This window comes from Leptidea sinapis, chromosome 29 (assembly GCF_905404315.1).
Source record: "Leptidea sinapis chromosome 29, ilLepSina1.1, whole genome shotgun sequence".
Classification (NCBI taxonomy): domain Eukaryota; kingdom Metazoa; phylum Arthropoda; class Insecta; order Lepidoptera; family Pieridae; genus Leptidea; species Leptidea sinapis.
The window spans coordinates 5,152,418-5,168,904 of record NC_066293.1 but is presented as its reverse complement, the minus strand read 5'-3'; the positions used below and the strand labels follow the sequence as shown (position 1 = coordinate 5,168,904).

Sequence of the window (16,487 nt, the reverse complement as noted above, 5' to 3'; positions counted from 1 at the left end):
GATCGTGTTTGCAATTTTCTTGATGGTTCCGGTCTAGGGCTTGCCTCAGTATATGGTTGTAATCCCTTCTGAATGTGTGGCCTATCCATCTAATCTAATCCATTTGCGGCGTTATGTATGTGCTGAGATTAGGCACCACTAGCAGGAGCTGCTGATGTTAATCTTAAGAGAACCCAATAAGGCTATGGTCTCCCATTTTACGCTGTACGCGACGTCTCGTTACGCCGTACGCTGCGTCGCAATGCTTACTGTATAAACGTACTGTTGTGGTCTCTTTCACACGTCGACGCTGGCGTGGTGACGCCGTACGCGGCATCCGAACACCATGCACCGCGTCTCTAGTCATTTCGAACAATAGCAGCATGAAGGTTGTCGCTCGCGTCACCCAAAATGATGACGTTTGATAAAGGAAAAGACAAGTTGTTGATTGAATCAGTAAAATCTTATAATGCAGTGTATGACAAAAGTGACAAGAATCATAAAAACAATATTTATAAGCATCATTGTTGCCAACCAATGCCGTGTAATTTTCTCCTAATACGGTCGTCTCGTGCCTCGTCTTCTAGTAATAAATATACCATTAAATGTTTCACCAAATCCATCGCGAAAACACTACCGCTCGTTAGTCGCCACTGATCCACCTTCATCACTCCAGCGGTCAGACGTATTGACCGCCGACGCTTTACGTTGCGTCCAGACGTTGGAAGCCACGAAATTGAACGTTGACGCTAACGCCAGACGCCGCGTACGGCATAAAATAGGAGGCCACAGCCTAATCCTTCGCCCGAGTCAGAAGTCTCAGGGCGCTGTTTGTGCCGGCATGGACCCATAATAATTTGTCACATTGTTACAGAGACTCTCAACTCTTCGAGATATTCCGAGTCTCCTGCTCCCTCCTGAGCACAGCGCGAGGGAATCGGATCGCATTAGCTGATGAGCAGCAGCAGGCATTGCTCCTTGCCCTGCTTCAGTTGGCACACAACTGCCTCACGTTTGACTTTATCGGGACGACCAGTGATGAGTCAAGTGATGATCTCTGTACCATACAGGTATGTTTGGTTCTAGAATATACTGCGTGCTACAATAGCACATTAAATGAACACATGGCTGGAACTACTTAATTATACTCGTGTTTCGCCTCAGCCATAGGCATCCTCATCAGATGTTGACTCGTTGAACTCTGAAACGAGAGTACTCCTAACATTTAGATAATTGTGGATTTTAACAAACGAGCGTGCGGGTCACATGATGTTAAGTGATCACTGCCGCTCACATTCTCTTGCAACACCACAGGAATCACAGGAGCGTTGCCGGCCTGTAAGGAAAGTGTACGCGCTTTTTTTGAAGGTACCCATGTCGTATCGTCCAGTAAACACGCACAAGGAAGCTCATTCCACAGCTTTGTAGTACATGGAAGAAAGCTCCTTGAATACCGCACTGTGGAGAAACGCCACATGTCCAGATGGTGGGAATGATATCCTAATTCAATCGAATCAGGTGAAATAGCTCTTCTGAACATTCCCCGTGATAACACAGACACACAAATGAAGTGACGTCTCTACGCAACGCCAAGTGATCCAGCCGTTCATAGAGCACTGGGTCTCCAATAGTTCGACCTACTCTGCGTTTCACGGGGTCAAATGGTTCGAGCTGATACTGGGGTGCGCAAGACCAGAGATGACAGGGATACTCCTTATGTGGTCGGACCTGCGCTTGGTAGAGTATTGCCGTGCTAATCTGAAATTTGGTGAGTTGTTAATGTTGTGTGCAGGTGCCCACGTCGTGGCGACCCACGTTCCTGGAGGCCAGTACCCTGGAGCTGTTCTTCGCGCTGTACTCTCAGGCCCAGGCGCGGGGCTCCATCGCCGGCCTCGCCCTCGCCTGTCTGGTGCAGCTCGCCTCCGTGCGCCGGTCACTCTTCACCAACAACGAGCGAGCCAAGTTCCTCAACCAGCTTGCAGCTGGAGTACTGACAGTGCTCGATGACACACAGGTATCTATTTACAATTAAAAAGGCCTTAATTTGACCATCGAGTTCATGATAGGTACTATATTGGTGGGAGTTTTACTCGACAATAGCTGAAAAAAGTTACCTTCGTAATTTAGCACTTTTGTAATTACAATATATCACTGCCGATAATCAAAACACGCATCACATACACATGTATGTGATGCGTTTTGCGTTTCCAAGGATGTTGAAACTCCAAGAGACATCTCTTGGATTTTCACCATCCTTCAATCGAGATGTGATATACTGATCCCACTTCTGAAGTACAATATCATCGGGCTATGTGATATAGTGATCCCACTTCTGAAGTCCAACATCATTGGGGCTATGTGATATACTGATCCCACTTGTGAAGTACGATATCATCGGGGCTATGTGATATACTGATCCCACTTGTGGAGTACGATATCATCTGGGCTATGTGATATACTGATCCCACTTGTGAAGTACGATATCATCGGGGCTTTGTGATATACTGATCCCACTTGTGAAGTACGATATCATCGGGGCTATGTGATATACTGATCCCACTTGTGAAGTACGATATCATCGGGGCTATGTGATATACTGATCCCACTTGTGAAGTACGATATCATCGGGGCTATGTGATATACTGATCCCACTTGTGAAGTACGATATCATCGGGGCTATGTGATATACTGATCCCACTTGTGAAGTACGATATCATCGGGGCTATGTGATATACTGATCCCACTTGTGAAGTACGATATCATCGGGGCTATGTGATATACTGATCCCACTTCTGAAGTCCAACATCATCGGGGCTTTGTGATATACTGATCCCACTAATTGGTAATTAACAATGAAACTGGTAGATCGAATTGCCGTAACACCTCTATCTGTTTAAATATTAATAATCGCGTTATAAATTCGGAAATAGAAATTGCAAATGAATTTGATAAATACTTCTCCGAAATCCCGATTGTCACGACCAAATACCTTAACTCTTAGCCAAAAGCAACATATGATATGCTTAAATTACACGTACCAGTATCTTCTACTGACTTGAAATTTAAGTATGTTACAGGTAGCGATATAATAAAAATCTTCAAATTAATTAACCTAAAAAATACAATAGACCTATGGGGCCATTCGACTAATATTGTAAAATACATACTTGACATTATAGCACCTGAATTAGCAATAATATTTAATGAATGCATAGATGAGGGTGTGTTCCCTGACCTCATGAAATACAGCAAGGTTATACCTTTGTTTAAATCGGGCAGTTCTTTTGACCCTGCTAATTTCAGACCTATTTCAGTGCTGCCTGTTTTTAGTAAAATTTTTGAAAAACTTTTGCTTCAACAGCTACAAATGCATTTTTGTAAATTAATGAACAAAAATCAGTTTGGTTTCACTAGGGGTTTATCAACAATTAATGCGGGTACTAGACTCATTGAGCACATCTTTGACGCCTGGGAAGAGTCACAGGATGCATTGGGCATTTTTTGTGATTTGTCAAAAGCATTTGACTGCGTCCACCATGAAACTTTACTCCTAAAACTAAAGCATTATTGAGTGAAAAATAGAGCCCTAAATCTGTTAAAATCATATTTAAGCGAAAGAGTTCAGATAGTCGATGTAAATGGCAAACGGTCTTCGGGTAAACCTGTGCGAATAGGTGTTCCACAGGGTTCTATTCTCGGTCCTTTCTTGTTTCTTATATATATTAACGATCTACCGTTTGTGGTAGATGATAGACATGAGATTGTATTGTTTGCTGATGATACTTCACTTATTTTTAAAGTGAAGCGACGTGCGGATATTGATGACGAGGTAAGCAATGCACTCTCAAAAATAGTGCGTTGGTTTGAGACGAATAATCTGCACTTAAACAGTAAAAAAACAAAGTGTTTACGGTTCATTACACCAAACACAGCTGAGGTACAAACCAACGTACTTATAAATGACCAGAGATTGGAACTTGTGGACACTACGGTCTTCCTGGGTATCACGTTAGATAAAAAGCTTCAGTGGGGTCCACATATTACCCATCTAGCAGATAGACTCAGCTCTGCGGCATATGCAGTTAGAAAGATTAGAGAGTACACGAATGTTGCGACCGCTAGATTAGTGTACTTTAGCTATTTTCACAGCATCATGACGTACGGTATATTACTATGGGGTCATGCTGCTGACATTGATATAGTGTTTGCTCTGCAAAAGAGAGCTGTTCGTGCTATATATCAGCTTGGTTATAGACAGTCTCTCAAAGAAAAATTTAAAGAAATAAATATTATGACTGTTTATTGTCAGTACATTTATGAAAATTTAATATATGTTCACAAAAATCGTCACCTTTTTGCTCTTAATAGTGATTTTCATTATTATAACACTAGAAATAAGGGATTGCTTGTAACTAATTCTAGTAGGCTTCATAAGATACATAATAGCTTTAAGGGTAAATGTATACACTTCTACAATAAAGTCCCAGCCACTGTTCAGGCGTTATGTATAAATAAATTTAAATGTTTTATAAAAAAATGGCTATTACTCCACTGCTGAATATCTAAATGATCGGACAGCCTGGGACTAGATTGTGATTATTTTATAGCAACTGTACAATATTGTATATTTTTATTGAAAAGAGCGCAAAAAAAAGAATGCTGGGAGAGTTTCTTGCGCCGCTTCTTCTCTCTCAGAGCGCCATTTGTTTCCGAAGCGGTAGTAGTATCTAGTAGTATAAGAAAAGAAATGACATCAAAAAGAATTCTAAAGGAATCAATTTTGAGAAAATAAATGCCTTTTATGCCTTTTGCCACGTCTGAAGTCCGACATCATCGGGGCTATCAATCCTCGAATGAATGCGCGGTACGACATACATACAACCAACGAAGGCTAAGAAAAGTTAGTAATTTTGGTTAAAAAAACTTATGATTTTAGAAAAAAACAACCGACTTCAAAAACACTATTTCAAAGCAATATTTATAATATGCACTAAAAAGTATGAAAATAATAGCGTATTTTTGCAAAATCTAATTCTAATAACGATTATTGTTATTTTTGAGATCGGTGTCCTTCCGCCGCGGCCCCACTCTCGCCTCCTCGCGTCGCGCGTGCTTCTGTTACAAACATTCCATGGTTGACACCGACTCTAAAAATAATAATAATCGTTACTAAATGCATAAATTATCAAAAGTATATCCAATACAAGTAACAAAGATTTGTTAAAATTGTAACACCACTATGCATTTTGCAGGGTCTAACAGATCCATCGAACTACCACGAGTTCTGCCGGCTACTGGCGCGACTCAAGTCCAACTATCGCCTGGGTGAACTGGTGATGGTGGACAACTATCCCAGGTTTATCGAGCAAGTTGCTAAGTTCACAGTGCAGAGTTTGCAGGTATGTTCATTTGGAAAAAAATATAAGAGATTTAATATACGCCTAAATGGCATTGCGCGTGGCGACGTCGTGTGACGGGTAAGATATGTGCGAGGAAAGTGATGGCTGGTCCATGCGTCATGCTTGTGAACGGGTGCTGTTCATGCTATGTCCATCTAGACGTATAAATGATCTAAGTATTAAATCTTGCAATTAACAAATAACAGTGTGTCGCGCTAACCTTGAGAGATTGTCAACAGCCTGTGCGATCGGCAACCTGTTATTTCCGGTTCTCGCCGCGTACGCAATAAGCGGCCAATGGACACTCACACATGCATTCATTGTAGTAGTGCAACTATTTCGCGCATTTTCTCTGTACCCTTTAGTTACTCATGCGACTATAGTAAGTCTTCTTTGTTAAAGAACCGTTTGTACCTGATCGAGCAAACTCTAATCTCGGTTATAACTCTCCACTGAATAGGGTGTTGCGTCAATACAACACTATAATTTCAAACAAGCGACCTATAGATGTTTCTGGAGATACAGTAGCACAATTTAAGATAAACCTGACACTCTGATTAGTAAAATGTAATGACCTAATTAATTTATATTAAAAATCGCATTGACAAAATATATTGTATTTTAGTGATTATATTGAAGTGACTGTATTGTAGCTTGTAATGATTTCTGGAATTAATTTATCTTTTTATATTGTTCTGACGTATTAGCGTTATAGGACTTCAATTTAGTTTTAAATAATTATGAACTAAATTGTTGGTATGTTTGTGTGCATGATCTGTTCACCTGTAATTGCAGGAACACGATTTTTGGACTTTATGTTACAAATTTATGAATTGCCAAGTGCTTTCTGTGTTGATTTCACCTTGAATAAATAAATAAATAAAAAGGCTTTAATATATTTGTTGAATTTGTGGTCAGTGAGTCCTAATATTTGTGTGATATCACTGCTGTCAAAGTTACTTGTACTTACTAAATACTCTGTGGTAATCATAAGGATTGTATTGTGAAATTTTGTTACTTTTTGTTATATATTCGTACCTGCTGTCGAGCTTAAACTATCCAGGTCAATTAAAATAATTATTTTAATTAATTAATTGATCTCATTATGTTCATGAGACAACCGGTATGTGCAACTATTTCGCGCTTTCTCTCTGTAACCCTTTAGTTACTCATGTGATCCTTTTTTGTTAAAAAAGCTTTAATTTGTTTCTTGAATTTGTGAGTTGTAGTATATTTGTGTGACCGGTATATTTATGTCTGTGTGTACGTTCAGATGTGGCAGTTCGCGGCTAACTCGGTGCACTACCTGCTGTCGCTATGGCAGCGCATGGTGGCTTCTGTTCCGTACGTGACCGCCGCCGAGCCGCACCTGCTGGAGACCTTCGCGCCTACCGTCACTGCCGCCTACATCAACACGCGCCTCGACTCCGTCGCGATACTGCTCCGGTCACTACACCCTCACTACTAACGCGCCATCTCCACGAGCGAGAGAATCGCGGCGATATTATCCTCGTGCCACGTATTTCTATACCCTGTAGCGCTTTAATGGCGACATAACATGAACACACGGGGTATAATAATTATTCTGAAAAAAAAAACTCAAATCGTCAAGGAAATGCGGCGATTCCGTCACGAGTTGTACGCTGGCGAATAATCGCTCATTCGTGGAGATTACCCGTCGATAGAAGCGCGGACTCGTCGCGATTCGCTCGCTCGTGGAGACAGCGCCTTATTTATTAATTTTTTACTCGCGAGTAACTACTGCTATTCTAAGATTTAAGTTTTTTTTTATGGAATAGGAGGACAAACGAGCGTACGGGTCACCTGTTGTTAAGTGATCACCGCCGCTCACAATCTCTTGCAACACCAGAGGAATCACAGGAGCGTTGCCGGCCTTTAAGGAAGGTGTACGCGCTTTTTTTGAAGGTAGGTAATGTTGTATCGTCCCGGAAACACCGCACAAGGAAGATCATTCCACAGCTTTGTAGTACGAGGAAGAAAGCTCCTTGAAAACCGCACTGTGGAGGACCGCCACACATCCAGATGGTGGGGATGATATCCTAACTTGTGGCGTGTCGTGCGAAGGTGAAATTCGGCGGCAGGAATCATGTTAAACAGCTCTTCGGAACACACCCCGTGATAAATGCGGAAGAAGACGCACAATAAAGCGACTTCTCTACGCAACGCCAAGTGATCTAGCCGTTCACAGAGTACCGAGTAGGTCCCCGACAATTCGAGCTGCTCTGCGTTGCACGCGGTCAAATGGATCGAGCTGATACTGGGGTGCGCCAGACCAGAGATGACAGCAATACTCCATGTGTGGCCGGACCTGCGCTTTGTAGAGCGCTAGAATGTGGGCGGGCTTGAAGTATTGCCGTGCTCTATTAATGACGCCCAGTTTCTTTGAATCCAATTTGGCTTTGCCCTCCAGATGACCACGAAATTTGCAATCGCTCGAGATTTCGAGACCCAGTATTCCGATACTAGGCGAGGCTTTTAGGGAAGTGTTGTCGAAGAGCGGTGATACGACAAATGGGGTTTTTTAAGTGGTAAACGCGCAAACTTGAGTCTTCTGGGGGTTAAATTGGACAAGGTTCAATTTACCCCATTCCGCGATCTTCTCGAGAGAGGACTCGATAGAAGACACAAGTTTCTCCCGGCACTGGTCGACGATTTCCCGAGAGAGACGTGCATGGCCCGTGTATATGGCATCACCAGTGCTGTCGTCTGCATAGCAGTGAATGTTGGAGGTGTCCAACATATCATTGATATGATTTTTTTGCATTTTATCAACAACTAACCTAAGATTTATATGAGTTCTATGATTATACCTATACTATTTTGGCGGTATAAAAGGTTAAATTGAGAATAACAGTTGTTAGAGCCATTATGTCATGTCACCTAGAAGATGAATAAAAATAAACAAGCTGTCAACTTTTGACATATCACTCTATTATCTTACAAAAAGGAATTGTTTATGACATTTCATATCACGTTAGATTTTAGAATTCAAATTTAAATATTTTCATTCAAAATAGACATCACATTATTGAAAGTCAAAAACTACCACCCATTTCAAAACGAATGCCTCAGACCTGAGAGGAATGGGCGCAACAAACTCAGCGGGCCTGTTTTTTTTTCATCAAAAAAATATGTTTACAAAGTAATATTGTACAATTAAACTTATTTTTTAATAGCCTGAGGGTGGTCGCTTCTTTCCAAATCTGTGGTATCATTAAGAAAGTCATTTATAATTCAGTAATACTTTTGTTTTGAACACTTACCTGGGATCTTGTTGTAAAAGCAAATAAATCGCCCCACAAAAGACTTACCAACTCGACTTAGCCGAGTGATAGGCATTATAAGTTTATGTCTGTTCCTGGTGTTAACATTATGGTTATGACAGTTTCTAGCAAATTCACTTATGTGTATTAGTCAAGGTGTTAAAAAACAATAGAACATGGGTTTATATGTTTGTCGGTTTATACATTCATTCGTTGGTTCCTCATTCACTTTTAAACCATAACAATACCGAGATATCGTACTCCGTAAGTACGGATGGAAAAACGGAAACGAAAATATCCGGGGCATAAATACAAAGAGTCAAATTATTCCCTACAGTTATACTCGTGTAACATAACCAGTAGGAGGCTCCTTTGCACAGGTTAAATTATGGGTACCACAACGGCAGCCACAACGACAATTACTGGGCAAATGAGTCTAACATCTTATGTCTCAAGGTAACGAGCGCAAAAGTACTGTCACTCAGAATTTATGGGATTTCAAGAATCCTGAGCGGCATTGCATTGTAATGAGGGCGTATCAATTACCATCAGCTGAGCGTCCTGCTTGTCACGTCCTTTATTTTCATTTAAAAAATAACTATTGCTCGGTTACAGTACACATATCAACACTCTCAAATAGTTCATTTAAAAGTTGCAGGTATCATGGGAGTATTTCAGCACAGAAGCGTTAATGTTTCGTTTTTTGATGTCAGGGAGGGTATGGAGGATCCCCTGGATGACATGGGCGCCATCCAGCAGCAGTTGGAGCAGGTGGCGGTGATTGGGCGATGCGAGTACGCCAAGACGTGTCAGCTGCTCGTGGCCCACTTCGACAGAGCGGCCGCCGCCTACACCGTCGAGACCAGGCCGCAGGAGATGCTCATCCTGCAAGGTACTCCACGCTTTCCTCCGTCCCTGCGTCGTAATCCTCAGTACTGAGGGTCGTGACCACCCCTCTGTATCACTCTCTCTCGTATTATTATTAATAATATTTATTATGGTTGCGTAGCAACCCTTCGAAGTATATGATGAGAGTTGTCAAACTTCAAGACGGAGTATTATTTCCAATCCCTGACCCACTCCCGTGTCTATTTATTCAGAAAAAATTTGATAAGATAAAATAAATAATAATAAACATTAAAAAAATTAAAGATTAAACTAAATATAAGTTACATGCATATACCCTGTTGCATATTCGGAAATTCACCTATATCTATTGATGCAGTAATGAATGAATTAGTATCCATTTTATTATTAATTGTTTTATTAAATCATGCAAAATTAATAAATATATATATATATATTTAGACACTTTTTGAATGGGTGAAATGGGGTCTCGTGAGTTCGCGTCACTGAAATACTTATAGCAGTATATCTATAGCTATACAACTGACGTATTGTGCAACATTAGTGCTGTGTATATCTTATAAGTGAAATTGAATGGATTTAGTGAAAGGTTCAATGTTTCTGTACTGTGTATTGTTGAAATAGTGTTTTTGTTTCATTAATATATTATTGAAAATAAGCTTTAAACATAAATTCAAATTAATAATTTAGTTGTTTTAAAAAATTATGAAATTTTAACGTTCTAAGTTTTAACATCTATCGGCAGTCTCTACAACTGCCAATTTTATTTTAATATGTATGTACTATGGCGACAAATAAACATTCAAATTCAAAAACAATAATACATATTTCACCTATACTCAAGCCAGCGAGACGTGATAAAGAATGTAAACAAACAGACCGTAACTAAGTTAAATTCCGATAGCGAGCGATAATTGTCTCTGTCCTTATCACTTGTACGCAGTAATGGCGTCAGTTGGTCGATGACAGCTGTCGTTGCGTGTTTCGTGGTAGGTACAGGCAAAGAGTATAATAATATATAGGGAAAAGAGAGCCCTGTATACTCATTATGAGCTGTCTATTTGAAAGTTAGCGCCATCTGGAGATTTGCCCCGAAAATAACTATATATAAGCTCGACATTATAAAATTCATTTTAAATGTTCTGACGCAATTAAATAACTAACTCTTTCTTTTTAATGTAGGTATTGCAATTTTACCATGTTGTAATTGCGCGTAGAGTTAGTTATCTAATTTTGTCACAACATAGAACATAAAGGATAGATTTAGTAGTGTAAATATGCAAAATGGAACACGAGAGCTACATACGTGCGCAAACGCTAGGCGTAGCCGCCATTTTATGACCAGTGCGCAGTAACACAATTATTATAGAAAAGTTGAAAGGTTTCAAAGCGAGTGGCAGCTGCCAAAGCTTTCATTTTCGGGCCAACTAACAGATGGCACTACAGTCTTCTGAAAACGTCACTTTAAGGCGTCTGTCCCTACCCTGGGTACAGGAAAGCAGTCACTACCGCAATTGTCATTTGGTCCGCCATTTTGTGGACAAGTTCATGCCTGTTGGGATTGCGTTCGAAGTGCATTCGAAGTGATGCGTATTTTTTCGTTTCCGTATTTAATTTAGTTTTGTTATTATTCATCAATCCGTTACAGTTAGTTTGGTTTTGTTTTGCTGTAATTGTGATATATTATCACATGAGTGTTTTAATACCTAATTATCAACAGTTGCATAAAAGACTTTATCTACACCCATAATATGAATCATCTATAAAAAATTCTGAAACAGTTTACTGCTAAATTAAAAAAGCCAGTCCTAGTAACCATTATCCAAAAGTTATTAGGACATTGGGTGTTTTAATCTTGGCAATAATCTGTTTTAGAATCTTTTACAGAGGATTTAAAGCATGGGTGTAGATAAAATCTTTACACAATCTATCCAGGGGAACTCTGTGACCTGAATTGGTTGGTATAAAGGCTTTATTTTATTTTCTCAAAATTGATTCTTTTTGATGTCATTTCTAATATACTAGATACTACTACCGCTTCGGAAACAAATGGCGCTCTGAGAGACAAGAAGCGGCGCAAGAAACTCTCCCAGCATTCTTTTTTTGCGCTCTTTTCAATAAAAATATACAATATTGTACAGTCATTTCTATCGCTATAAAATAATCACAATCTAGTCCCAGGCTGTCCGATCATTTAGATATTCAGCAGTGGAGTAATAGGATTTACGACAGAGCCATTTTTTATAAAACATTTAAATTTATTTATAGATAATGCCTGAACAGTGGCTGGGACTTTATTATAGAAGTGTATACATTTACCCTTAAAGCTATTATGTATCTTATGAAGCCTACTAGAATTATTTACAAGCAATCCCTTATTTCTAGTGTTATAATAATGAAAATCACTATTAAGAGCAAAAAGGTGACGATTTTTGTGAACGTGTATATTAAATTTTCATAAATGTACTGACAATGAACAGTCATAATATTTATTTCTCTAAGTTTTACTTTGAGAGACTGTCTATAACCAAGCTGATATATAGCACGAACAGCTCTCTTTTGCAGAGCAAACACTATATCAATTTCAGCAGCATGACCCCATAGTAAAATACCGTACGTCATGATGCTGTGAAAATAACTGAAGTAATGTTGCGACCGCTAGATTATAGCGGTCGCAACATTCGTGTACTCTCTAATCTTTCTAACTGCATATGCCGCAGAGCTGAGTCTATTATATATATATACTAGCTGCCCCGACAGACGTTGTTCTGTAGATAGTAAAAAAACAACTGTTTTATATTTCAAAACATCAAAAATTATTTCGTAAATATGCTCCCTGTTGTTAGAATGAAATTGTTTCACAGCGGAACTGACAAACCGTGCGTCACTAAATTCTCTCATAGAAAATATGTCTATACAAAACAAATATTGAAAATAAAAATATTTATGGGTCCTCGAATCGGGTAATCGAAATAAAAACTACCCTATCTCTCAAGTTGGACCAAACTGCACTCCATGAAGTAATCACCATTAAAATCCGTTCATTAGTTTAGGAGTCCATTGAGGACAATCATTGTGACACGAGATTTATATATATTAAGATTATATTCTAGTTGTAAATATAAATTATTTGTCCGCAGGCCAGTTGACGTGGTTGGTGTACATCATCGGAGCGGCGATAGACGGCCGCGCGTCAGTCAACACGTGCGACGAGAACGACGCCATGGACGGAGAACTGGTGTGCCGTGTGCTGCAGCTCATGGACCTCACGGACTCCCGACTGGCCACTGTGAGTCTCCATCATTCATACATACTCTACCCTGTTAAATTATCTCTGGACCTTATGTCGATGACGTCACATAATCGCTTTCTTACACAACAAACATCATTCATTCATCATCAGCCGCAAGACGTCCAGTACTGGACAAAGGCTTCCCCCAAAGATCTGCTCTCAACCAACTTATTCCGGCGATTTGACCAGGTCGTTGCTCCATTTTGTAGGGCCCTACCAACACTTCGTCTTCCGGTACGAGGGCGCAATTCGAGGACTTCTGGCCCACCGGCCATCTGTCCGTCGAGCTTTGTGCCCTGCCCACTGCCACTTCAGTTTTGCAATCAAATCTCGCAAAAACTCCGAGCATCACTTACTTAAGTTTCTGTATCCCCTAACTGGGGCAGAGGGCAGTGCATCCACAGTGCATCTCCATCGCGATCGGTCCTGAGCATCTCTCTTAATTTCACTCCAGGTCTTCCGATGTCTTTCGCTTCGTCAATGACAGTCCACCGCCAGGTTTGCTTTGAACTCCGAGTATAGCCCTCTCCATTGCTGTCTGAGCGATGATAAAACATCAATAAAAGAATCTGAGTTAAGTTAATAAAGGATTTATTATTCTAGCAGATGGCGACACAGAACAACACAAACAAAAAAAATTCAAAACGTAAGATTGAAAACTTCAAAATCAAAGCATGACAGGACGAAAATATCACAACACGTACCTAACGGTAATGAGAGTGAGAGGGGAACGAGAGGGGGCTTTAAGTTCCAGCGAGGTCTAGTAATGTGGCCGTGTTCTACAAATCTGTATAATAAGGCACTAAACGTGATGATGACGTGTTAAGAGTCCCTGAAGACAAGACCCATTCGTGAACACAACGTATGGACCAGTTATTGCTTCCCTCGCACATATCTTAGGGAATGTAATGACCCATGACTTCTTCCGTGAACAGTGCCATTTAAGCGAGCATGACAAACAATGTTAATGTGATGAATGTTGTTGTGGTTTCAGGGCGGGTGCGAGAAGCTGGAGCTGGCGATGATGTCGTTCTTCGAGCAGTTCCGCAAGATATACGTGGGGGAGCAGGTGCAGAAGAACAGCAAGGTGTACCGGCGGCTGGGCGAGGTGCTGGGGCTCAACGACGAGAGCCAGCTGCTCAGCGTCATCATGAGGAAGATGTGAGTCTTACGCCGGGTTTCCACAAAAGCGGAGAGGAGAAGAGAGGAGATTAGCCGCGAACCGGTCAGGTTATTTCCACCAAAGCGGTGAGGAGATGCGTAGCGGGGAGATGTGAGCTGTGCTAAGGAAGATGTCATGTCGTTACAAAAGTTATATTTTAATTTGCTTGAGGAAGGGGAAGAAGAAACACAATTAATTCTTCAATATTTAAACTATCGACGGAAACATGTTCGTCATTCATTTTGCAAAGTTAACTGAAAAAAAAAACGACTTCAACAACAAACACTAAAAGTGAAAAAATAATCTAATTTATTACCGACTACATGTTAATGTAGAGTTAATGCAATTCTATAAGAATGTTTTGGGGCCTGAAAGAAAGCCTGAAAAATGAGACATCTCTCTCTCTCTGCTTGATCAATTTCTACCGAGGCTAAGCGGAGAGGAGATGTCGAAATAACGAAATTGGTTATCAAAACGCATCTCCTCTCCGCTTTGGTGGAAACCGGGCCCTATACAACGGCTGTGGAATTAGCCTGGACGATACGAGATGGGTACCATCCAAAAATAGCGCGTACACCATTCTAAAAGGCCGGCAACGCTCCTGTGATTCCTTGGTGTTACTTAGTGTCGGCATCGGTGATTACTTACTATCAAGCGCCATATTCACCAAAGTCTAGTCAATAATTATTATTTTTTAATTTGCAGTATTACAAATCTCAAATACTGGGGCAGATCCGAGCCTATTATCTCGAAGACCCTCAGTCTACTGAGCGACCTCAGCGGAGGATACTCCTGCGTCAGGAAATTGGTGAAACTGGAAGAGGTGCAGTTCATGTTGACACATCACACGGTAAGTATTAGTGACAGCGAGACTAGAGAAATAACGCAATTGTAAATCTTAGATCATTTATACGTCTAGATAGACTCTGACAGCTGTGAATACGCCGAAAATGATTGAGGTTAGCAGTTAACCTCTATTTTAGGCAATGCACGCACACTTACACAAAGTGACATACAAATCGCGAGTGTAAGACGTTTGTATCTGTTTTCATCAGTTGTCTAGCAAGAGGCTCTATCTACCCATATGAATTATCTTAGTTTTAAATGTTGTTATACAATAAAATAAAAATGTCTGTTCTTATGTACGCACGCAAGAAGTTATTCTTCTTTGACGTAATGAAACAAATATTCTTAAAAAAAAAAATATTTCTAGTGATATTTTACGTTTGTTGAATACACAATATTTATATAGAGAAGGTATTGAATACTATATAATTACTAAACCGCTTAGTTTAGTTAAATATCATTGCATTTGTTAAATCTTAATATATATATAAATTACGTGACACGTTGTTTGTCCGCGATGGACTCCGAAACTAATGAACGGATTTAAATGGTGATTACTTAATGGAGTGCAGTTTAGACCAACTTGAGAGATAGGATACTTTTTATTTCGATTTGGGAACCATAATTATTTTTATTTCCAATATTTGTTTTGTATGGACATATTTTCTATGAGAGAATTTAGTGACGCACGCTTTGACAGTTCTGCTGTGAAACAATTTCATTATATTTAACAACAGGGAGCAATGACGTTATCACTTTAAAAACATAACAAATTGTTTAGATTTACAAGAGCGACATCTCAAGTCAATTTCCTAATATGCAAATATTGGGGTTGAGCAGGTTATCAACTGTAAAGTACATCCTGTAGATGAAGCCACAACCTGAGAGTTGAACAAAGCAAACAGAATTTTATAACGAGGAGGTAATCGAACGGTTAGCTCAGTTGGTTAGAGCACCGGCACGGAACGCCGGAGGTCGTGGGTTCGAATCCCGCACTGTTCATAAAATTTTGTTTTTCAAATTTTATTTGTGTATGGAGCATATTTTACAAAATAATTCTTTGTGTTATGACATATTATTGACAAATTCATAAAAAATAAACAGTATTTTATTTATTATGTACAGATTAACGTCTGTCGGGTCAGCTAGTGTAGTGTTAAACAAAATAATAATCAAAATGTAACTTTTAAGCAAAAACCTAGTGTTGAATTACAGTTTCAATTACACACTTTTATAATCCTTTGAAAAGTATTTCATATAAATGTGTCACACTCGCGTTAGTAAAAAAAACACTATCATTAAATTATTGTTATGCAATAAGTAAGAAATTATTTTTTATTTACAAGTTATACATACATATTATGGAATAGGAGGACAAGCGAGCGTTCGGGTCACCTGGTGTTAAGTGATCACCGCCGCCCACATTCTCTCGCAACACCAGAGGAATCACAAGAGCGTTGCCTCATATTTTGTTGGGGGAAAAGGGAGGGGGGATGGCCTTCGGTCCTCGACACTAACCTATGCGAAACATAGCGGCACTAAGCCGCTATATTGAAATTTATTCAATTTTCGTCCATTGGTTGTGGTTCAGTAGACATTTGAGTTACAAGAGTCTTATTGTATTGGTAAAGGGCTCCTGTTTCCGCAATTGGACCGCT

The 16,487-nt window shown here is 39.9% G+C and overlaps 1 protein-coding gene across 1 annotated transcript in view; it reads left to right on the top strand.

Annotated features, from left to right (window-relative positions):
- LOC126973583 (exportin-7) overlaps positions 1-16,487 on the top strand; it is a 54,308-nt gene that overhangs the window by 20,616 nt on the left and 17,205 nt on the right. The window contains exons 7-14 of the mRNA XM_050820906.1: positions 854-1,049; positions 1,772-1,993; positions 5,232-5,378; positions 6,652-6,824; positions 9,376-9,554; positions 12,670-12,818; positions 13,816-13,982; positions 14,689-14,833. Of these exons, the coding sequence (XP_050676863.1) occupies positions 854-1,049; positions 1,772-1,993; positions 5,232-5,378; positions 6,652-6,824; positions 9,376-9,554; positions 12,670-12,818; positions 13,816-13,982; positions 14,689-14,833 (1,378 nt within the window). The remainder of the gene's footprint in view (positions 1-853; positions 1,050-1,771; positions 1,994-5,231; positions 5,379-6,651; positions 6,825-9,375; positions 9,555-12,669; positions 12,819-13,815; positions 13,983-14,688; positions 14,834-16,487) is intronic.